Consider the following 24,706-nt stretch of genomic DNA (forward strand, 5'->3'; position numbering starts at 1 on the left):
AATAGGGAGATTCTCACCTTAACTCGTGTCTTTCTTTGTTTTCTTCCCATTTATTATTTGTATCGCCATGTCTAGCTAGCTTTTGTAGTCGGATACTCGTGAAACATGTTTTGATGTGACAAAAGAGTTTTATTGCTTTTAATGATAAAATCTTACGGGTTTTTAGACCGTTCATGGAATGGAATCTGAGTTAAACCAAGAGTTCGTTGACCTATCCAAGTAAATGGGTGAAGTCAACTAACTTTTCATGCTTATAAGATCATTAGTACTAGTCACTATCGACTTTGTGGATCGAAGTATCCCTCTCATTCGATTTTTGCTCGACTCTTCCCGAATCTCTCACCTTTAGTTTAGTTAGCCTTATTTGTTTATTTATTTGAAATCAATCCAAAAACCCAACTTATTATCTTTTTGTTTTTAGTCTGAGTTAGTGACTGACACTTAGACCGGTGGGTTAGACTCTTTCGGTATTCGAATTACCCCCTATCCTTGAGGATCGATCCCGGTCTTACCGGGTTATTACTTGACGCCCGTATACTTGCGGGTGGAGACCTTTTAGGGTAACCTTTTAGGCCCATCAATAACCGAACCAGTAAAGGGAGAAGAAGATAAAGAGATTTAAACAAAATCGATTTTATTAATATGAAATCTCTCTCTCTACAGTATCTCTCTCTCTTAATTCTTTCTTTCTAACCTTCTATCTCTCACAAAGAGAAGGATTAGAAGATGAAAAAGAAAAGAAAAAAAAAACTCTTTCACTCACTTTCTCTCTCTACCCTCTGGCTCTCGGTCTTTCTTTAATGGCCGTGGGAAGATGTCTTCTTCACTGTTACTGTTCCAAGCTATATAGAAGAAGAAAATAAACAACATCAGAATTCCTTCTCTCTCTCTAGATTTCCTTCAATTTTCCATATGTGATTATCTTATCTTTTCTCTTAATCAAGCAATTATCTCATTTGTTTCTATAAAACTCTTCATTTCCAGCTAACTAGAATCAATCCGAAATCTCTATAAGGACATAGGTCCAACCTCTCTTTTTCTCTAAGAATCCGCTTACCATCTCTGTTAAATTCTCATCACGAACCCACCATTTTATCACACAATAATCCGAGCTCCATCTATCTCTCTTTCCTTTCCAACTTCTGATTTAAAACTCTTTCCTTCTCCAGCTATATCTCATTCCTTCTTCACATTTGTTTTATTTCCATTTCTCTAACCAGTAGAGAGAGAACCCGAATGGCCAAATCCCATTAATTTGGGAATAACTAACCAACGTAGTATTAGCTGTCACGAGGAGATGTTTGCATGCATTGCGGAGCATTTTAAATAGTTTGCAGCGGCAATCCCGTTGCTGCCATGTGTGCTGGTACAGTTTCAACCGTTGCATTTGAGAGATATTCTCGGGTACACGGTAATATCTTCATACTGGTTATACTGAATCGTAAACCCCCTGGCAGTACCGACGTACTACTGCGTGTTACAGAGAGTTGCCCGAAACTCATCCAAGCCGTCAGATCTGCCCATGTATCTCTGGATATTCTTTGACTAACTTTAGTCATTGACTTTGACCAAAACTTTGACCGAATCTATCTTTCCCGTCCGGACTCCAATTTAGCCTTTGCTTTCGTCGTTGGGTTCCTCTCTGACCCTACTATTCATCCGCGCATCAACATTACCCCAAAATTACCATGTTACCCTTGTCACCAAATGACCAAAATGCCCATCTTTTATCCATTTTCGCGCTAAACTCCTTAGAAACACCTGAGTAAGGAAACAAAAGCAAAACATCAGAGTAACAACTCGAAATAGACTAACTAGTCCAAATTAAGATATTCAGATGAGACATTTTCATGACTCATCAGATACTAGTGTTAGACATTAGATGTCTGAGATTCCGCTACCAACACTAGGAGACTCCATAACCCAACAGACGCCACTAGAAGTGTCGGATTTAAGAGATCTGAAGCCTCTCGCTACGTCGGCGCCTGGTAGGGAGTGGGATAACCCCAATGCTTCATCTAACGACTTGTAGACGGACGGAAGTCTACCGGTCGGAAGCGTGAATGCCTTCAGGAATTCCAAACGTTGAGATCTTGATTGTTGAGGCATTAGCAACGTCAAGAATATATCTACAATAAACAGACACAAACAAACCCGTGAAGTCTTGGGGGTCACCGGGATGGTGCCTGCCAAGGGGCCTCCGACGGTCAAGTCATAAAACTATAATAATGAATAATAAATGGAATGTCGAGGGTGTTAGTGTTGACGTGTAATCGGAGAATGGCAAGGCTCGTATAACGACCAGAGCTTGAATCTACGGGATGAAGATGATCAGAAGCGTGAGCTTTCATTGTCACTGGACTGAAACCAGAGGATTATCTAAAGTATGGAGAAGTTATTTAGTGATCAGATAACTCGTATGCAAATGTCTCGAGAACAATCGAAGAACAGAGATTGAGTAGAGAAGAAGGAGTAGTATTGCTTTGCTCTGCATTCGATGATCTGAGAAATGGAGGTGTTCCTTCTTTATATAGCCTTAAAGAGTGATCCTTTGGGAGGAGTAAGGGTTGAACATTACAAAGTGAATGCATGGTGTGATACCTGAAGGAGTTGAAGGAGATGTCCTTCGACCAAGATGGCAATGCGAGCAATATGTCGGCTAGGACAATTGATGAAGAAGATCATCAAGTCCGATTGATTTAGGGGTCGTAGCGTTTAGCTAGAAACCAACTACGATCGTCGAATTACGAAGTAATTCGCGGCCAACTTCGATCGGATCCTACATCGGGTTACACATAAGAATGGGTATTTAATCGGATGATATGACTAGTGGGAGTGTGATATAACATTGGGAATGTCCCATAAACATATCTCACAGGCCTAAATAGAATTTGGGCAAAAGATAGCAAAAAGGCCCGAAATAAGGGTTTTGGGCCTAGGCCGATTCGGGCACTTTTAGGGCTCGGATTGGGCTGATTTTTGGAGGGACGTTTTCTTATGTTATGAAAATTAAATATGCCAATTTTGGCTGGGTTTGGACGTCATCTCCTTAGGGAATTGAGAAAATACCAATAGTTGCTATTTTCGACTATTTCCCTAAATCTTATTCTAAAGGGTGTTTTAGGAAACTTAAAAGGAGGTGGATTCTTATTAGGGTTCTATATAAACACTCTTAGGGCAGAGAATAAGGTGTGGAATTTCTCTCTAAGCTTTCTTACTCTACCACATCAAGTAGAGAGGAGAAAGTGAGCTAATTCCCAAGCTATCTTCTAGTCAAGCAAGAAGAAGGTCTTCTTATTATCAAACCACCATTGGAGTGCTAGCGAGCTTTCAAGGAGGGAGATTAAATACACTATTCGGTGTCCCAAGTAGAGGAGCTACGTTTGAAGCTCTTGGTCTTCTTTAATCAATTCAACTAGTTCGAGGGAAAGCGATTAAGGTAATCTACTATCTCCATTAGTTTAATTACTAGTTTTGCATGATGATCTTGGGGATACTAGTGTTAGACATTAGATGTCGTTATCCGCTATAAACACTAGTATAAGGGTATAAATCCCTACAATACCTGGGATAGGGTGACGTGCACATTGGTTGTACATGCACAACAGTTGTGCGTACTATCTGTTAACTACTCTCAGTGTGTGTACACGATCTCGTCAACAGGTGAGATGTTGCCACATTACTGTATCATTAATGAGGGGAATATTTCTGTTAGGAGGTGTGTTGACCAAGTCTGAGATCTCTGTCTTTTTTGGTGCATTTGATACGTAGAAGATCTCTTCATTAAATGTTATATTTCACGTGGTGCGTGGAGATTTAGACGTGTTTAGCTCTAGACGTGTAGATATTCAAACACGTGGGGGTTTTGTACACGTAAACTTTTTTCACGTGTTTGGACTTCAACATGAGCTTTAAGGGTTTAGTCGAAAAGAGCCCATCGAAAGACTTTTGGGTTATGCCCGCCCGAATAAGAACACGTGTGTCAAGTTGGATTTGACGTCTCAATGGACATTTTACCGTTGAGGGTCCTGGTGTAGTTTTTGGTCAATACGCGACTAACAATCGATCTCCTTCAGATTTTGGGTGCATTTCGAGCATAATCGAGTCGATCTACTGGTGGGTGTTATCTCTGCGCTTATGAGCGTGATCTAACGACTCAAATCGCATCTGACCATGATCAATGTGAATTAAGTAATATGTCACTTTGATTTCTCAACAAATGTGTCCCTGAATCCACCAAAAGTGTCTCTGAATCCACCAGAAGTGTCCCAAATAATGCATCTATTAGAATCCTATTTATATACCCAAATGCACTCCAAATTAAAAAAATAGTTTTTTAGAGTATCAAGCATTGTTAAAAGGCCATTTTAGAGAGTTTAAGAAGAATATTTGATAGAGTTTTCAGAGAATTTCATAAGAAAGAAGTCTGATCCATTTGCATTAAGTCAGAGGGTTAGTATACTTTCAAGTTCGACTGCTTTCTAATTCGGAGTACCATTGAATCGAAAAGTTAATCGGTGTTTCCTGGGAAACAAACGCTGGTAACTGTGTGGTATTATACAGGGCGCCAGCTGTCTTAAGGAAAACATACTACCTCGCCTCGATTAAAAAAGTATTATTTTCTTATCCTCTGATTATTTATTTATTAGTTACTGCTTTTCATTTTAGGGATTATTTTATTTATTTTTTAAAAGACTTAGTTACCTTTTTCCATTCTTTTTTTACTTTAAGTACTCTTTCCTTTGAAATTTGTTTCTTATTTTTATTTAAAGTATTAGTTTGTTTTAAGTTATTTATATTTTGTTAACACTTGATTAAATTTTAATTTTTAACTAATAATTATAAATAAATAATTGAAAAACAAATCAAAAATAGAAAAAAAAACTTAGGAAATCAAAATCAGGAAAAATTAAAAATTATTAATAAAACTTCATAAAGTTTAAATCTCAAACTACATGTCTAATTCTTTTTTTGATACAAAAGTATATAACTTTTTATTTTTTATAAAATAAATATTACAATTAGTAAATGACCTTTCTTTTTTTCAATTTAATTACGTAAGTTTTAGATCTTAAAACTAAAGATTAATGAACTTTATTTTTTCTTTATAAAATTAAAGATTATTTTACTCATAAATATTGTAGTAACTTATGATTACCTTTTATTCTTTTAGGTATCAACTTGTTAATTAATTTATTTATTTATTTATTCTTTTCCATTATGAAAACTATTTTATTAAATGTTCATAAGACTTATAACCTTTTACTTTCAATTTGAGTATTAGTTTGACAATAATGAACGTCCCGGAAGTAATTCGTGTGGTGTTGCAGGTTATGGGTCAAAATATTTCGAAGACATTATTTTTTAGAGGGTATGTACATTTATATTTATTTCTTTTTTTCATTTTTAACTAACTTTATGATTTTATATTAAACTTTAGTTTTGAACTTCAGTTTTAAACTTCAGTACTAGTATTGGTATGACCCTTGAAGAGGGTCGCTCTTTGAAGAGGGTCGTTCCTTGATGGTTCGGGCCTTACCTCTAGATTCAAATTAACCGTTATACTAGAGTCTGCATCAATTTTCTCACCGATTTCTAGACAAAATTAGTAATGTTTAATTCTTTCCAATTTAATAAACTTAAATTTAGATCTCAAACCAAAGAACTTTAACTTATAAAATTAGAGATTATTTAATCTTCTAACATTTCTTTAAATAGGCATCAATTTTTTTATTTTCTATTTTAAAGATTATATATGTTATAAGCTGTTTAAAAGACTTAATTCCCTCTTCTTTTTTTTCTTCTTTTTTTGAATAATTTGAATTAATTAGAAAAAGGGAAGGGAGGTACAATCCTAAGGGCGAATGAAAAACGGCAAAAAAACGGGTCCATAGGTATAAGGCCCAAAATATTGTTCAAAAAGGATTTAGGGTCCAATCTTCCCAAGAAAATGAGGTTTTAGTCCTTTTACATTTGGGACATAATAACCTTTACTATATATAAAAAATACCGTTGATGTCCCGTTCAGATTTCCCGTAACTTTTTTAATTAGGGTCGGACCGATTTTGAAACGGCATGTTTCAAGCGTGATTTATGGTATTAAATAAGAATAACTGATATTTTTCAAATCAGATTTTCTCTCTCATCCTTTCAGATTTAGAAACCAAATCAAAACAACCTCTTCCTGAATCAGATCAATGACTGAATTTTTTATGATGGAAATCGAAATAACCGATGGAGATTTCAGCTGTGTAATAGATTGGAAGGAGATTTCGAGCTTCTTCAAATCCAGATTGAGTAGTTTTCAGTTTTAGAGAGAGAAAAGTAATGGTTTCCGTTTTGAAGAATAAAGAAGATAATAGTTTCTGTTAATAGGATCGTGATTGGAGGGAGAAGGTGGGAGATAAAAATGAAAAACAGATATTTGAAGATTTTGATGGAAAAGGAGTTTTTGTTTATATAGAAGGTTAGTTTTTGGTATTATAATTTAATATGAAATCTAGGGATTTGTGTTTTCTCTAGAGATGGATACAAATGGACTAGATTTCTATTTTTTAATATTTTGGTTTATTGACCCATTTTACGATTAGAGAAGATTAAAAGTGTGTTTAAGGGTTGACTTTTGGACCCTAAGCCCAACAATTAAAAAAAAAAATCATTACAAACAAAAAATAAAGGCTTCCCACAAATCTACAATCTCGGTGAAGGATCTTGATTTGGCCATAATTTTTATTTCTTTTTTACTTTGAGATCTTTCTACTTCGAAGTTTTCAATTTTTGTTTTAATTATCTGTTTGTTTTTAGGGTTAATTCCGTTTTGGCCCCCGATTTGTGACCAACTCGTCGTTTTGGCCCCCAATTGTGTCCGACAGTTCGTTTTGGCCCAAAAAATGGCCCCAAATTATTTTAACCTCCGAATTCTACCCCCATGGCATTTCTGTAATTATTTTTTTTCTTTTTCTTTGTCCACCTCATCTAACAATTACCACATCACTCTGTCCACCTCACCCTTCTTCTCCGGCGAAAGGCTGTCGACGGAATAAAAAAATCCGGCCGGCCACCTTTACCAAAAAAAAATTTCTTCCTTTCTCTCTCCTCTTCTTCTTCTTCCTCTCTCTCTCCATTGCTTCATTTCTCTCTCTTCTTCTTCCATTCTCTCTCTTCTTCTTCCTTTCTCTCTCCTCTTCCTTCTTTCTCTCTCTTCTTTTCCTTCAATCTCCCTCTCTCTAAGCTCCCCTTCGCCGACAGAAATTCCGGCGAAGGGGACAAGGGTTTCCGATCTGGAGACCCTTCGTCTTCACGAAGGGCTTCCAGATCTGGAAGTCCTTCGTGAAAAGAGGGTTTCCAGACCGAAAACCCTCGTTTTCACGAAGGGTTTCCGATCTGGAAACCCTTGTCCCCTTCGTCGGAATTTCTGCCGGCGAAGGGGAGCTTAGAGAGAGAGAGAGAAAGGAGGAAGAGGTGAGAGAAAGCAAGAAGAAGAGAGAGAATGGAAGAAGAAGAGAGAGAAAGGAAGAGTTTTTTTTTTCGGTAAAGGTGGCTGGCCAGAATTTTTATTCCGGCCGGCAACCTTTCACCGGAGAAGAAGGGTGAGGTGGACAGAGTGATGTGGTAATTGTTAGATGAGGGACAAAGAAAAAGAAAAAAAATAATTACAGAAATGTCATGGGGGTAGAATTGGGAGGTTGAAAAAAATTTGGGGCCATTTAGGAATTTTTTTTGGGGCCAAAACGAACTGCCGGACACAATTAGGGGCCAAAACGGCGAGTTGGTCACAAATCGGAAGTCAAAACCGAATTAACCCTTGTTTTTAAGTTATTTACTTATGTTAAGACATGATTAACTTTTAAACAATAATTATAAATAGAGTTAATTCCTATATGGCCCCCTACTTTGTGACCAGCTTCCTTTATGGCCCCCTTTTTTTCGTAAATTCAAATATGGCCCCCTATTTTCAGATAAATGTCATTACTACCCTTCTTAATTCTAAATTTAAAACAATAAAAAAAAATTATTTCCACCTCACCCCTCTCTCTCTCCACCTCATCTCTCCCTACACCTCATCTCTCCCTACACCTCATCTCTCCCTACACCTCACCCCTCTCTCTCTCTCTCTCCAACTCTCTCTCTCCTACTCACCCCTTTCTTCTCCGGCAAGGTGGCCGGCCGGAAAATTTTCCGGCCGGCCACCTTCAAATTTAAAAAAAAAAAAAATATATTTCTCTCTCCTCTCTCTCTCTAATTTTTTTTTTTTTTTTTAAATCTCACCACCCTCTCTCTCTCTAAAACTCCGGCGAAGGGGTTCCCTTCGCCGGAGATCTGTTCACGAACAGATCTGTTCGTGAACAGACCTGCTGTTCACGAACAGATCTGTTCGTGAACAGATCTACTGTTCACGAACAGAGATCTGTTCGTGAACAGGTCTCTGTTCACGAACAGAGAGCTGTTCGTGAACAGCAACTCTGTTCACGAACAGCAGCTCTGTTCGTGAACAGACCTGCTGTTCACGAAAAGATCTGTTCGTGAACAGATCTCCGGCGAAGGGAAACCCCCTTCGCCGGAGTTTTAGAGAGAGAGAGAGTGGTGAGATTTTTTTTTAAAAAAAAAAATTTAGAGAGAGAGAGGAGAGAGAAATTTTTTTCTTTTTTTTTTTAAATTTGAAGGTGGCCGGCCGGAAAATTTTCCGGCCGGCCACCTTGCCGGAGAAGAAGGGGTGAGTAGGAGAGAGAGAGTTGGAGAGAGAGAGAGGTGAATTGGAGAGAGAGAGAGAGAGGGGTGAGGTGTAGGGAGAGATGAGGTGGAGAGAGAGAGGGGTGAGGTGGAAATAATTTTTTTTATTGTTTTAAATTTAGAATTAAGAAGGGTAGTAATGACATTTATCTGAAAATAGGGGGCCATATTTGAATTTACGAAAAAAAAAGGGGTCATAAAGGAAGCTGGTCACAAAGTAGGGGGCCATATAGGAATTAACTCTTATAAATAATTGAAAAAACAATTGATACTAGCAAAGAAAATCGTATAAGATATAAACTTAGAAAATAACAATAAAAATAATAGTTGATGTCTAACTAAGAAAATCAAAATTTAAGGGTTTGTTTGATATAACCTATTTCCATGGAAATAAAAGAGTTTCCATGGAAATAGGTATTTTCACCGTTTGATACGTAGTCTATTTCCACGGCTTCAATTTCCCCGGGAATCTATTTTCGTGAAATACCCCACTTTTAATTCCTTGCTTCCCCCTAGGAATTAGTTTCCATGGAAAGTAAGGAAATAGTATTTCAATATTTCTGGATACTTGAAACTTGATAATTATTTCTATATTTTCGCCAAAAAGAAAACCCTAATGTTTATCAACAAATTTTCGTCATTTTTTCTACCTATAAAAATAAACTTGTTGATTTCCCCTCCATCTTCTAAACTATTGCCTGGTCTAAAGAAGAAACAAAGCTAAAAAAAAGAATCTATATCTCCATAACAAGGTAAGTTTTCTCTTTTCTTTTTTACTTTTTAAACCATCTCTACTTTTTGTTTTTACTACCAATATCATTATATCAACATCTCACTAGCCATTGCTTACACAAAAAAGGAAGAATCAAAAGTTGTTCCATGGATTTATTTATGTTTTTGCTATACTTAAAACCAAAATAGTTGTAATAGTATAGCTTATTGACTAAAACTTAGAGAAAGTAAGAGATGGAAAGTAGTAATAGTAGTACTGGTGGTTCCATAGCTTCATATAGAGTAAATGGATGTATTTATGTTTCTACAATACCTAAAACTTAGTTTTAAAAAAAAAGGTTATTTCCCTAATGGCCCCCAACTTTGTGACCAGCTTCCCGCCTGGCCCCCTACTTTACGAGAAATACCCATATGACCCCCTTCCGTTATAACACCGTCACTCTCTCTCCTCCATCATGTTTTCTCTCTCTGCTAAGTCACGCCACATCATCTGTTACGCCACCTCATCACCTTCTCCGGCAGAGGTTGCCGGCCAGCCAAATTTCCGCCCGGCGACCTTCAAACTAAAAAAAAAAAAGATTTTTTTCTCTCTCTCTAAAATTACTCCGGCAAAGGTCTCCCTTCGCCGGAGTAGTTTTAGAGAGAGAGAGGAAGAGAGAAAAAAATTAGTTTTGAAGGTCGCCGGCTGGAAATTTGGCCGGTCGACGACCTCTGCCGGAGAAGGTGATGAGGTGGCGTAACAGATGACGTGGCGTGACTTGGCAGAGAGAGAAAACATGATGAAGGAGAGAGAGTGACGGTGTTATAACGAAAGGGGGTCATATGGGTATTTCTCGTAAAGTAGGGGGTCAGGCGGGTAGCTGGTCACAAAATTGGGGGCCATTAGGGAAATAACCCAAAAAAAAAAAATACTATACCTAAAACCAAAAATATTGAACTTGTATACTAGGTGGATAGTAGTATTTTATTTACTTTGCTAGATTAGTGTTTATTTACTTTACATAAATTCTGACTTCAGATTTATATTAATAGTAATAATTAGGTTTGATTTTGTTGACTTATATATGTTTTTAAATATTAATCAATGTTTTTGTTCTTTATCTCGAAAAAAAATATTATAACTATTTCCATGGAAATAAGTTGTCAACCAAACGACAGAATCATACAATTCCACGAAATAGCGAATGACAACCAAACAAAAGAATTTCTATTTTCGTGACATATGTTCCGTGGAAACATTTCCATGGAAACTCTTCAATTTCCATGGAATTGTTTCCCTAATATCAAACCCAACCTAAAGGTAAATTGAACTATAAAATAGTCTGTAATATTATACAGACACAGATCAATTAGAACTAATAAGATAGTGGTATTAAACCCTCAATCTAGATAAAGAAATCTCTGCTCTAGGACCTAAATATGATTGAAAAAATAATAATTGATACTAAATCGAAAAAAAAACACTTCGATAATCAAAGTCAGAAGAAAATAAAACTAAAAGTTAATAAAGTCGATAAAATCGTACAAGATAAACTAAGAAAAGAGCAATAGAAATAAAAGTTAATACCTAACGAAGAAAATCAATATGTAAAAGAAAATGGAACTACAAAATAATTTATAATGTTATAAAGAAATTGATCAATAAGAACTCATAAGATACTGGTTCAAACCCTCAATCTGGATAAAGAGGGCTTTAGTTGTCCTTGGCGACCCGACCTAATAATAGACCTTTAGTACATATGAAAAAAGAAACTTTGGCTCTAAGGCCCAAAAAATGTGTCCAAATAGGAATGAAAGTCTACCCAAGAGTCAACAAACCTTGGTTGGAGTGGTAAGAGGTATAATCTTCCACTTAGAAGTCAAAGGTTTGAGACACGCTGACCAATTCAAAAAAAAAAAAAGTTTATCCAAGATCAAAGACACACCCTAAGTCTACCCAAATAGGGGTTTATCCTATATAATATGTCATCACCAAACCGAAACCCAAATAAATTAGATTTTTATTATTTCATCTCCTTAGAAAACCAGCAAACTACCTTCTCTCCTCACAAACCTTTCCAATCGAACCCCAAGAAATATCAGTGCTATAGACATTTCATCGTTCTCATCTCCCTCAAATTAGTCACCTTATACTTTAAAATCGAGAAAATTTCAATCATGTGAAACACCTTATCTTGAATTTTCTAGGTTGTATCTTGTAAAATGGGTTTCATCATTTGCTGGTTTGTTTCTTACCTCCATTAATGATTTTGAAACATTTTCTTTAACGTTGAAGCATATTTTGCAAAGAAATTTCAATTTTTTTTTTATGAAAAGTATTACTATTAAACCAGAGTCTATTACAAACCGACTAGAAATCAGAAAAGAAAGAGCGGACGTCATGCCAAGTTTTCTTATGACCGTGGGTACGACCCCATTTAGCTAATGCATCAGCATAAGTATTACAATTTCGAGATATATGAGTGAATATAATTCCTGTAAATTTGTCCTTGATGTCTTTGATCTGTTGGATGATTCTTTGTGATTGCTAGTGAAGATTTACTCCCTTGTCGTTGAGCGCTAAGATTATTGCTTGATTATCGCTTTCTAAGTGCGCATAAGGAATTTGAAGTTGCATAGCACCTTGGAGACTAGATAACATTGCTAAGCTTTCACATTCTTCCGCATGTTGCCCTCGAACAATATCTGCCACCTTTATTATGTAGTTAGCCTCTGCATCTCGTATGATGTAGCCAATTCCCGCCTGTTCATTTAAACTGACAAATGAAGCATCTACATTGATCTTAATATATGGTGTCGATGGAGGTCTCCATGTTTGGGTATTCGTTTTTTCCTTACATTTATTGATGATACTAGACTCAGTTCTGAGTGGAGTAGTCGTGGTATTGATAATTCTGTCTATCATTTGTGAAGGATTTTGTTTATTCGTCGTAAAGCAGTTTTCACATCTGGCTTTCCACATAAACCATAGAATTTTAGCATAAAGATTAATTGTTTCTTCCTCCAGCGGTTTCCATTGTTGAATCCACTGAGTAATAGTAGAGATATTATCCGTTCTAATATGGAAATGGAACCAGATTGCTTTAGCGAAAGAGCAATGCAACATAACATGATCAAGTGTCTCATCTTCATTACAATTAACACAGGAGTAATTATTGCCAATGAATTACCAATCTTCACTCTTACTGGTAGGCTATTAGTGCAGCATTTCCAGAGAAATAGTTTAATCCGGGGAATAGTGTTCATATTCCATATAAAGAACCAGTCCATCTGGTTATGAGTATTGTAAATTGTATTGTTACGTAAAAAATTATACATGGATTTAAGAGAGAAATTACCTGATTTAGTCAATGTCCATATGGCTTTATCCTCTTCGTTGGGATTAAGATTAATGCTGAGAATAGAACTGCAAATATCATTATTAAAACACATATTTATTAAATTTAAGTTCCACGTACCATTCGTAATAAGTTGAGATACCTTCTCGAACGTACAACCTCTATCATTCGTGATTGGTGGCGGATGATTAGGTATCCAATAGTCAGTCCAAATATTGATATGCTCGCCTTTATTAATACTCCAAAAAATAAGGCTGTCAATTTGATGATAGTGTTTGGAAATAGATTTCCAAGGCCAAGAATGATGATTCTTGGACTGCGTAGGTTTGTGAGAGTTATGAAAGTATTTCCCTTTAAGCACTTGAACCCATATAGCTTCCGGGTTTTTGACGATGCGCCAGTTTAGCTTGTGCAGAAAAGCTTGATTATCGAGTTGAGGAAGACGCAGACCAAAACCACCCTGATTGCGAGGTTTGCAAATCGAATTCCAGTTGATAGTATGGAAAGTTTTGGATTTTCCCCACCAATAAGTCCTTTGAATAGACTCAATGCTGTCACTAATGCCTTTGGGAAGGGCAAAGCACTGCATTTGGTATCGGGGAACAGCTGTTGCGATAGTTGAGATGACTACCGAGCGGCCAGCTTGCGAGAGGAGGTGAGTTTGCCATTTGGCAAGTTTATTTTTAATTTGAACAATGAGGGAATTGAAGGCTTGATTTTTGTTAGGATCAATAAAAAGCTTGGTTCCCAGGTATTTATCCCCTGACGACGACTGATGAACTTTAAGTTCTCTAATAATCATCCGTTCGAATTTCGGATGCGAGTTTTTAGAGAAAAAGATATTCGATTTAGCATAATTAATCATCTGCCCAGACGCCTCGCTGAATTCCTTAAGAATTTGTTTAAGATTGAAAATATTCTCAAGAGAGTTTTGCCCGAAAATGATACAGTCGTTAGCAAAAAGGAGGTGTTTAATAGTGAGGTTCGAGTGAGGAATGGGAAAGACAATGAAAGAGGACTCCTTGTGATTTTTCTCTAAAAGACGACTAAGACCTTCCATGGCAATAGCAAAAAGAAAAGGAGAGAGAGGATCGCCCTGCCTAATGCCCCTGCTCACATTGAAAGTACTGCATGGGCGTCCATTGATGAGAACCGCCATAGAACTAGTGGAGATGCAAGTCTGGATGAGATTGATCCAAGAGCTTGAGAACCCCATCAAATTCATCACATTTTCCAGATAACTCCACTCAATTCTGTCAAAAGCTTTAGACATGTCCAACTTGAGACCAATGTAGCTCTTGGCGCCCTTAACTTTTTTGAAAGAATAAATGAGTTCTTGACTGATGATAATATTATCAGTTATTTGCCTACCTGGAACATAGGCTCCTTGAAAAGGAGAGATTATATCAGCCAAAATGGGTTTTAAGTCTATTGGCTAGAATTTTGGTAATGATTTTGTAGGTGGTGTTAAGCAAGCTAATAGGCCGGTAGTCAGCCGGCGATTGAGGGGTTTTAGTTTTGGGAAGAAGGCAAATATGAGTGTGGTTAGAGACAGCTGGCAAAGTAGAATTCTGAAAGAATGATGAAGTCATCAACTGTATGTCTTCCTTGACAGTCTCCCAATTAGACTGGTAGAGATACGGAGGGAAACCATTTGGACCAGGAGCCGCTCCTGGCTTAAGAGCGAAAGTGGCCATTCTAATCTCGTCATAATGAGGAAGCACAGTGAGAGACTCATTCTGAACATCTGAGATTTGAGGGAAGAAGCAATCCTTAATATTAGAGGACATTGTAGATTCCGCTGTGGTGGAAATCTGCTGAATATGGTTAGAAAAAATCGTCGCTATTTCAACTTCATCATTAGCCCAAGTATTATCGGTCCTCTTAATGGCCAGAATCTTATTCTTACGCATTCTAGTGGTAGCCTTAGCATGAAAATATTGGGTGTTTCTATCTCCCAAGTTGATGTTAGCTATTCTGGATTTTTCCTTCCATAAACTCTCTTGTTGAAGAAGAAGATTCTCGATTTGGGCGTATGTATTTCTGAAATCTTCTGCATTTTTAATCCTCTGAAGATTATGGGTAAGCTGCTTAATGTTCTTGTCCAGATTACCAAAAACTTCTTTGTTCCATTTAGAGAGTTTAATGGTCAGGGAGTTAAGCTTGGATTGAATCGGGTTAGGGATCGAAAGCCAATTGGATTTGATGAAGCTAGCACAATTGGGGTGAGACATCCAAGTGCGAATGAATTTGAAGGGTTTGCGGCCAAGATTAGAATGATTATTGGTAGATAGCAGAATAGGTTTATGATCAGAACCAAGCGTGTCAAGATGATTAATCCTAGAATGAGGGTAACTGAGGAGCCAATTATAACTAGCCACTGCTCTATCTAGCCGTTCTTCAATCAGATTTCCAGCAAATTGTCTATTAGTCCAAGTATACGGATAACCAATGAAACCTAAATCATAAAGGCCTAGATTGTTGATAATATTCTTATGATGTTGAATAGTGGGAAGATGAGCCGGTTGACCTCTCGACTTCTCAGAAGGATCAAGAATGCAGTTGAGATCTCCTATGACAAGCCAAGGTGTATTGTCCTTAGGAACAAGGTGAGCTAGAGTATCCCAAGGTTTCATCTTATTATTTTTATAAGGGCACCCATAGAAACCGGTGAGATAAATTTTACTACCCGAGACTGCCTGAGTGCTCTGGACATGAATCATATTATGATCTGCATGTATAATTTCCATGTCATAGTTTGAATTCCAGAAAAGGCCTAAACCCCCTGCTTTATTAACCGGATCAATGATATGCTTATTGTAAATATGATGAATATTCAGCATTTGGTCTATGTTCACATTCATGCATTTAGTTTCGGACTGAAAAAGAATGTCCGGGTTGTGATCTTTAATCAGTCTGAGTAAATGCTTACGATTAGCAAAATTATTGCAACCTCGCACATTCCAAGACAGAATAGTTAGGTCCATAAGGCTAAGATAGAAGAGAAAGAAAGCATTTCCAAACTGAAAGGCTAAACAGACCACTATAACGACACCCTAAGATGACCCTTAAACTATTCCTGCGATCTAGAGGCACCTACGAACCGGCTACAGGGAACTCAACACCGTGCTAGAGGCACCCTCGGACTAAAGCTCTATCCAACCCTCTAACTTACCAAGGACAACCAAATATCACTCTAAAGACACCCTCAATAGGTCAACACCGTGCTAGAGGCACCCCCAAAAGGACACCCTAGGATGGCCCCTAAACTATACCTGCAATCTAGAAGCACCCTCAAAAGACTCCCTAGGATGGCCCCTAAACTAAACCTGCAATCTAGAGGCACCCTCAAAAGGTCCACTCACCTATCACAGCCTAACCGAACCCACTCCAGACTCAGGTCTAACACTCTAAGGAAAAGCACTCGCTAACCTGCTCTCACAATCTAATCCTACTCTCTACTCTTGGAACTAATCACCAAGGACTAAACAACCACAAGTAAACTACCCTCCACTCCTCCCTGGAACAAAAGAACTACAGCTAAAGAGAAGCTAGACAGGAAATCAACCTACCACAAAGGAAGCAAAGAAAAGAACAAGAAGCAAGTAAAAGAACTAACAAGATCAGAGAAGATTCAAAAGGAAAAAGGAACTCAAAGATAAGAGTAATTAAACAGATTACATCACTAAGAAGAGCTAAATGCTAACAAAGTAATAAAGAGAATGCTATAATAAAATAAGAACTAAAGAGAAAAGAGAATGAAAGAAGATAATAGTAAATAGGATTATATTAAGATAAGCAAAGGTAGGACACAAAGTCTGTCCTCATTCTCAGACCAGACACACCAAAAGGAAGTGACTAAGACTGGAGTGTCTAGTACCACTCCAGCTCAGACTCCTTCGAATTAAACACCCAAAATAGTCCAGAAAGGACCACGAGTCTAAGAAGAATGAAAACGAGTCTAAGAAGAAATTTCAAACTTGGTTTGTGTGGAATTGAAACTTTATGAAAGTTACAAAAAATGCACTTCCCGGAAACCATATGCATTAGGCAAACTTCATAATGCGTGATCCAAAATATAATATAGATTATCGTCAAATATAAATAGTGAAAGAAGCAAATAAGGAAATGCATTTGGTAGCTTATAAATGCTTATTGTGTCATTGTCAGTGGTGCAAATCCTATAATACATCATACCATTGACAAAAAAAGTTTCTACTATTCATGGCTTTGAAAGAGGTGATTTGAAGGTGGTAAACATTATGTTTGAAGATGGTTCCTTTTTGGAAGGTTATAAGAGGGAAGATGGAATCAGGTCAGATAAGAGTTTAGAAAAGGACCAAACACCTATTTCTTTTTTTTTTGTTTATCTTACACCATGTTTAGCTATATTATGGACCTAAAGCTTATGACATATTAAAATATGTTAAAGTAACTTACTAAACCAAAGTGTCAACAACCCTTGGTTGGAGTGGTAAGAGGTATAGTCTTCCATCTTAGAGGTCAAGGGTTCGAGACACGCTGAACAATTCAAAAAAAAAAACTTACTGAACCAAAGTGTGACCTCATTTTTGTTGTTCTACCATTTGTTCCTACCGAAAGAACGAGTAATTTTGGGTTTGAGACACTGGAAATCAGTGAGGTTTTAATCTTTTCCTTCATTTCTACTAAATAGCGAAATAATTTTTTTGCCCGAGTCAAATTGTGGAGTAGTGTATTTGGTCAATTCTTCTATGTTTACCTTCAAAATATTGGTTATTGTACTTTTTGGGTTTTAAAAGGATTATACCCCATAAGATAGAAAAATTTGATGAAAGGCCCAAATTTTGGGCCCAAATACAAAAAAAAACCCAATAGGGATTATTAACCCACCCAAAAATCAACTAATATTTGAAATCAAACCCAAATACACATCCCAATGTTCAATCCGGGCCCAACTCGTATCTCTAAGATTTCCTATTTTCTTCTAAACCCTCTTTTGCCCTCCTATATATATCCAACAACTCCTAACAAATCATATCTTTCTCTCTCAAAAATCTGATTCACTTTCTCTCTCCAAAATCTGTTTAACTTTATCTCTCTACCTAAACCGAAACACAAACCCTATTTTCCACCTTCATCTCTCTACAGTCCTCATCTCTTCGATCATCATCTTCGTTTTCACCTTTCTCTCTCTAATATTTTCATCATCTTCGTTCAGTCATCACCTACAGACACAAACCGAGATACAAACCCTCTTCTTCATTCATCATATCGAGTCATCTTCTCCAGCCATCAACTTGTTCGTTTCTAGATTCTGCTTCAGCCATCAACTTGTTCGAATCACCATCTTCTTCTCCTATAAATCCAGGTAAGTGTTCATGATGAAACTCTTTTTTATGAGATTTTATGCTCTTTTTCATCCTTCTTGTCTAATGCTTAGTTTCTGAAGTGTTCGTACAGTTCTTTCGTTGTCCGTACATTATTTTTGTTTCTGGTACAACTTTAAAATTTGTGTTAACATTTACTAAAATTTCTGAACATTTGGTTACATGTTAACAGTACTTTATCATGTGTTAACACATTTGTTTCATAGCTATGGAATTATCACTTTGACCAACATTTGATAGAATGATCAGACATTGCTTCTTGGACCACCTGATTATACCACATATTCGAAACATTCAGTAGAATGTTATTCATCATTTTCACATAAACTCACACATTTAATATAATTGTAAGACATTCTCCTTCATAACTTAACATTCCTACGCATGTCATTACATTCTGTCTGGTGCCGCGACATTACACTAGATGTTCATACATATGTTAACCTTTTAAGACAATTGATGATACTTTCATAACATTTTATTCAATTTTGCAGTATGGATACTGAAAGGTCACTTTCTACATCTCAAAATAATGACAAGAAGTTAGTATGTGACTCATGGGGCGACGTATTTACGGAGATTGGGCAAATATTCCCCGGTGGTGTCAAAGCTTTTCGACACGCTCTTGGTCGATATACCATTGCAACCAAGAACAACTACAAATATATCAAGAATGAACCAGGTCGTGTGACTGCCGTTTGTTCCAAACCCGGATGTAATTGGAGAGTCCACGGGGTTGCACCATTGGGATGTAAATCCGTGTTTCTGTTGAAAGAGTACGAACCGAAACACGATTGTCTCGATGTTGTTCTCAAACCTGCGGATCCCAAACTCTCTAGTAAACTTGTTGGCAGCCTAATGGATGAAGACATCAGAAAACACCTAAATTGGAGTACGGCTGAAGTTAAAGAAAAGTTTCAAGACGATTACGGTGTTGAGTTGAGCTATTACTTTTCTTACGGTGGTAAGAAGGTAGCTATGGACAAAGTATTTGGGCAGGAGGGTGATTCCTAAGCAAAATTGAAGTGGTACGTAGATGCTTTGGCGACTACTAATCCCAATAGCATAATTGATTTGCAAATCGAACCCACTACCAATAGATTTGTCCGAGTTTTTATTGCCCTTCACGCATCTATCCTTGGGTTTCAACACTGTCGCCCTGTGATCTATATTGATGGAACATTCACCAAAACTCGTTTTAATGGCTGCATTTTAGCTGCGGTTACCAAGGACGGAAACGACGGTATGTTTTCATTTTCACATCTTACGTTAACATTCTAATGTTCCTGCTAACACTTGACAAAATGTTAAGAACATGATCTATGATGACGCGGCATACAGTGAGATGCTGCGTCATTTATTGATGTCATTCCTCATTCCCAAGTATGTGTGGACATTTCAGAAACTTCTTATGCAATATTTCTTTATGAATCAACAGAACTAATTTTGTATTTCTTTTTTTTTTTGTTAGGTCTTTTCCCCATTGCTTACGCAGTTGTGGACATTGAGAATGATCATAATTGGGATTGGTTTCTCCAAAATTTGAAATTAGTGGTGGATCCGATAAAACGTTACACCTTTATTTCGGATAGACATACTGGAATTCTAAAAGGCGTGAAGAATGTTTTTCCCACCGCTCACCACTCATTCTGTGCTTGGCACTTACGATGTAATCTGAACTTGAGAATACGTAACGGGGCGCGCCAGTCGCGTTATTTTCAGAGTCTTATGTTTACGGCGGCACGGGCATTACCCGAGAGCGAGTATCACGCAACCATTGAGCAAATGGTTGAGATGGGTGGAACCAATGTGGAGAGGTTTTTCCAATCCCTTAATCCGGAATCATGGGCAGATTCCTTTTTCCCAGGGGATAGGTATTTCGTTTACTCTTTTTCAGTTGAAATGTTGAAACACCATGAACCCTGTTACCGGCACACTTTAAGTTTACTAAGTTATTTTTTCACATTTAATCATATCTTCTGTTATGGAAGGGCATTCTTTCTAGTGTCCCGCCATTCTGATACATGTTGCCACATTTAGTGCACTGTTCTAACACGACATGATTTATTATAAGCATTCCATTAACTGTTGGGACATTCGTTATAATGTTTTCTTACAGGTATGGCGCCATCAGTTCCCAACTGTCTGAAAGCTTCAACAACATGGTAAAGAAAGCCCGCGTTCTCCCTATAACAGCATTGTTGGATGCCATAAGACAGAAGATTATGAACAAGATGAGAAAGCATAGAGACGCCGCTATTGGATGGAATACATTTCTTTGCCCATCCATTAACTTGGAGCAACAAGCGAAATACAAAGTTGCGGAGACTTGGAGATACGTGGAGGCAGCCCCACTTATTTATGAAGTATATTCGACTCCACGCCATTCCGTAAATCTTGGTACTCTCACATGCTCTTGTCGGCGTTGGCAAGTAGATTCGCTTCCGTGTCAACATGCAATGTTATGCATCAACAAGACTCGTGGTGATAGTACATGTTTTTACGATCCGGTGTGGACGGTGGAGGCTTACAGACACACATACCAACATTGTGTTTACCCCGTTCCAAATTTTGACGAACCCTATACTTTTGATCCATTAACCAAGACTCTTCCTCCACTAGTTAAAAGGGCACCAGGCAGACCACGTACAACACGGTTGCAGAGTTCCGGAGATGTTACCAGGAGGAAAAGAATATGTCGCAGGTGCAACCAACCCGCTTATCACAACAGTGCAACATGTCGAGCCCAACTGTAGTTCTCATTTTTTTAACCTACTCATCAGTGCATGAACATTACAGTAACCTACTCGTACCTTTTGTCACTTTTCCTGAGGAATTCTTCCAACAGACCCTTTTTTTGTTCCTTCACATTCTTCCAGACTGGGCTTCTTCTCCAGTTTCCAAGCTTCTGACCTTTCTCCTCTTCTGACCTTCCGGCTCCCAACTCTACAATGTCTTCTACATTAATTGTTTTTTTTTCTCGAGTTGCTTTGGTTTCTCGGTCATAGTTCGGGTTCGCGGCTGAGTCTTAACCCTCTTAACTAAAGAGTTTTGTTTGTTTTTCTCTTTCTTTTCATCAACTTCAGACATTTCAACCTTTGGCTTATCTACAAAATCGTCTTCAGAAGAACTTTCATTCTCCACGATCTCGTAGTTTTCATATTCTTTGGCCACCTCACAAACCTCTGAAAAGAAAGCTGAAGGCCAAGTCAGCTGAAGGCCAAGTCAGCTGAAAGTCAAGTTCTTCCGTCTCTTTTTCACCTACATTCAAAAAACTTGCAAATTGCTTTTCACCTGTTCCCACCACCACACGTTTAACTAGTCAACATTCGATAGAAAACCAAATCTTAACAAAAATCATTCTCCAATTCTTGATCAATATATATAAACGTTATCACGGATGTTCTAACATTTTACGTATTTATGCGGAGAAGAACACTTACTTGTTTGTTTCTTATTTATTACTTAGCCGACCACTCTACTGTCGTTCGTGGTAAAAGACAGTCTTCAATTGTCGTGGTAAAAGACATCGTGGGAGTACGATAGAACTCTTTTACTTACCGTTTATCAAAAAACTTGTAACGATGGCGGAACAATTTATGTTCATACCAATCATCTGACAAGTAAGTAAGAATTTCAGAGAAGATAGAATGATTCCACACAAGTTAATACGTTGGTTAAAAAAAAAAATAAACTAGAAATAAAACCAACTTAAATCTAAAAAAACAATATTCATTTCTTTTATAAATGTAGACTGATTTTAAAACATAATGTTGAATGTTGAAGCATTCTGGTATTTGCTTCAACATTTCGAACTACTTCTCAAGCAAAGACAAGAATGCCAACAGAAGTAAAGAATTGCATGAGCATTTACTCACTTGACCCAGCAACTTGGCTCTCTATCTGCTCCTGGTTTTGCCCCTCCCCTGAAGATTGACCCTTTACCAACTCATCAGAAATTGCCTTCTTACCCTTATTGTCTATTTCTGTTCCTCCAGTTTGGGCTTCGGCATCACTTTCTTTTTCGTTGCGGGCTTCTACGTTTACTTGTTCCGGATTTTTTGGGGCTACTTCCTGCTCCACTATCTTCTCTCCACCATCTCCACTCTCCACCTCTTGTCGAACCTCCCCACCCTCCACCTCCTCTCCACCAATCACCTCATCTCGACCAATCACCTCGTCTCGAACATCCACCTCCCCTCCGACACCAAAATCAAATTCCAAAACATCATTCTTCTCTTCTCTCTCTCTCTTCATCCTCTCCAATTCCTCTCTTAATACTTCTCTCTCTCTCTTAACCATCTCATTCTCTCTCTTAACCAACACATTCTCTGCTCTCAACCTCTCAACTTCCTCCTTCAACTTTTCAACTTCCTCATCATTCATCTCCACCACCACCCTCTCAGTGAACTTTAACAAACCTTCCTCTTCAACAGACTCCGGCACCAACTCCACCTTCACCTACAAGGAGGGATACATATGGTTATTATCTCAACACCTCCCAAAAAATGCATACATTTAATTAAATGTTTAAAAATTCATTAAAATGCTCCATCATTTCACACAATGTCACTCAGCATCAGTTATGTTAGAACATTTGTTCAAATCACAGAGACATTATAGGAAATGTTAAAACAAATTACCTGCTCCTTTGAAATGCTTTCCAGTTCTTCTTCCAGTCCTTTGAGGAAGAATGGCTCGATAATCCATCGAGCTATTCGAGGACTTACCCCTACTTCTTCTACCAGGTCCTCATGGATCCTGGTGTGCATGCAATACCAGTACTGCAAATAAATTAAACACAAATAGGTCAGAAGTGTTTTTCTGTATCATCACAAGGAATGGGGAAAAATACTTTAAAATTCTCAAACATTCTGCAAAATGTTTCAGCATTATATAAGTCCCCCAAGTTAATGATGAAACATATTAGAGAATGTCAGAGCAAACTAATATGACTTTTATCATTATAAGAATTTATAAAGCATTTAAGTGCATGATCAAGAATACTTACGGGCAGCAGAGTCAGGCAACCTGAAGCTTTTGTCGGGTCTTTCGAGTGCTTGTTGATTCTCTCCATCATGTAGGAGTGAATAGCTCTCGGCCATGAAACTCTATTTATCATTCTCTCCGTTTGGAGATTGTGATAAAAAGTCCCGACCACCGAGGAGCCGGTCGCTGAAGCAAAGAGGAAGGTTGCTGCCATGTACATGATCCAGAGTTTCAAGAACTCAATGGCAGGAGCCTTTGTTCTGGCAGCCACACTCAGTGCCCTTTCGATGCTCGGGCCCCCAAACGATGCAGACTTCCCCTCTACAATACAGTCTTTGAAATACTTGCTCAGAAACTGGTCCTTAGCCACATCTATGGTGACATTTGTTGGGAATGCTTCGTAAACCTGTCGTTCCATGGGGACTCCCAACAGCAAAGCAACATCTCCGGGAGTGAACTCAATCATCTTCCCTCCGATGTTGAAGGCTTGGCTCTATTTGTCGAAGCAGTAGAGCAGATCGTATATGGCTTTGTTAGGCTTCTCCATCACATTCTCCTTTCGGAAACTCCCACTGGTCAGTGCCTTAAAGAAGGCCCCGAATGGGGAAGCAAACACCATATTCTTTTGCTCGTCAGTCATGTCCCATTTACAATCCCTCGCCACCTTATAAACTGCTTTCAAATTACATTTGTAATTGAAAGTAGTTTTCTTCATTTGTTCCTTGACCTCTGTTGGTTGAGGCTCCACCGTCGGCACTCTCGTCTTCGAAGTATACCCTCGATGCTTCACACAAACAATAACAGAAATGTCAGGGCATTCAACAAAATGTTCAACACTAAACTGAATGCTACATCACTATAATTAATGGCAGATCATTTTTGAATGTGTCTACACAATAAGCCTAGGCCAATGGTCTACACAATAATGACAGATCAATAATTGAAGCAACATTTTACAAAATGACAACACCCTAACAAAGATGCCAAACCATTATAAGAAATGTGAGAACACAAACATTAATTACAGGACATTGTCAAAGATGTGTATACAATAACATACCTTTGCTTGTTTTGGACTAGCAACTTTCTTGCCTTTTTTGCTAGGCCCAGCAGATGATGGTTCCTCGCTAGCCCTCTTTCTAGGGCTAGCCCTCACTAGAGTCTGTTGTTTTTTTTTCAGGACCATCTCCTTTCTTTGTGTTTGTTTTAACCATCTTTGTAATCTGCAAAATTTGTTATGTTTTGTATTAGACATCCACATTTTTCAAACAAACACAGAATGTATGTACACAACCAAAATGTCTAAACATATACTAATTTCTTTTACACAACCATGAATGTTAAAACAAACCATTCAGTTCATCAACAAAGACAAACACCCATAAATCCAAATCAAATGACTAAATTCCTCCACAGAAACCTAAATGTTAAAACAACCCTAACCTAGAAACTTGATGAAGATTCATAAACACCCAAACGACCTTTCTGTGAAGATGCATGCTTCCGAAATCACAAACAACTATCAAAATGTCTAAACATAAGCCAACA

At 37.7% G+C, this 24,706-nt stretch overlaps 2 protein-coding genes across 2 annotated transcripts; both read right to left on the reverse strand.

The window, feature by feature from the left end:
• Positions 1 to 11,989: 11,989 nt before the first annotated feature.
• LOC147567176 (uncharacterized) lies at positions 11,990 to 15,664 on the reverse strand. The gene is made up of 3 exons (XM_086657258.1): positions 14,354 to 15,664; positions 13,162 to 13,260; positions 11,990 to 12,205 (listed from the first exon to the last, which is right to left on the reverse strand). Exons 1-3 carry the CDS (start codon positions 15,662 to 15,664, stop codon positions 11,990 to 11,992), a joined length of 1,626 nt encoding a protein of 541 aa, XP_086513384.1.
• A 6,216-nt stretch (positions 15,665 to 21,880) lies between these two features.
• Positions 21,881 to 22,947, reverse strand: LOC147567177 (uncharacterized). The gene is made up of 2 exons (XM_086669066.1): positions 22,813 to 22,947; positions 21,881 to 22,630 (listed from the first exon to the last, which is right to left on the reverse strand). The coding sequence occupies exons 1-2, from the start codon at positions 22,939 to 22,941 to the stop codon at positions 22,040 to 22,042; spliced, it is 720 nt and encodes a 239-aa protein (XP_086525192.1). The 5' UTR covers positions 22,942 to 22,947; the 3' UTR covers positions 21,881 to 22,039.
• Between the last annotated feature and the right edge of the window lie 1,759 nt (positions 22,948 to 24,706).

The sequence above is a fragment of the Eschscholzia californica genome, unplaced genomic scaffold, assembly GCF_041429995.1.
Source record: "Eschscholzia californica isolate CP2 unplaced genomic scaffold, dmEscCali1.0.p SCAF_1, whole genome shotgun sequence".
In the NCBI taxonomy this organism is placed as follows: domain Eukaryota; kingdom Viridiplantae; phylum Streptophyta; class Magnoliopsida; order Ranunculales; family Papaveraceae; genus Eschscholzia; species Eschscholzia californica.

What these genes read in the sequence shown, in the direction of transcription:
- LOC147567176 (XM_086657258.1), bottom strand. Translation starts at nt 15,664, where the DNA reads ATGAATGTGAACATAGACCAAATGCTGAATATTCATCATATTTACAAT. An exon ending in AGAATTCTACTTTGCCAGCT is followed by an intron (nt 13,261 to 14,353) that starts GTCTCTAACCAC and finishes CCTCGCAATCAG; the next exon opens with GGTGGTTTTGGTCTGCGTCT. An exon ending in CGGAAGCTATATGGGTTCAA is followed by an intron (nt 12,206 to 13,161) that starts GTGCTTAAAGGG and finishes TTAAATGAACAG; the next exon opens with GCGGGAATTGGCTACATCAT.
- LOC147567177 (XM_086669066.1), bottom strand. Translation starts at nt 22,941, where the DNA reads ATGCACACCAGGATCCATGAGGACCTGGTAGAAGAAGTAGGGGTAAGT. An exon ending in AAAGCATTTCAAAGGAGCAG is followed by an intron (nt 22,631 to 22,812) that starts GTAATTTGTTTT and finishes CCCTCCTTGTAG; the next exon opens with GTGAAGGTGGAGTTGGTGCC.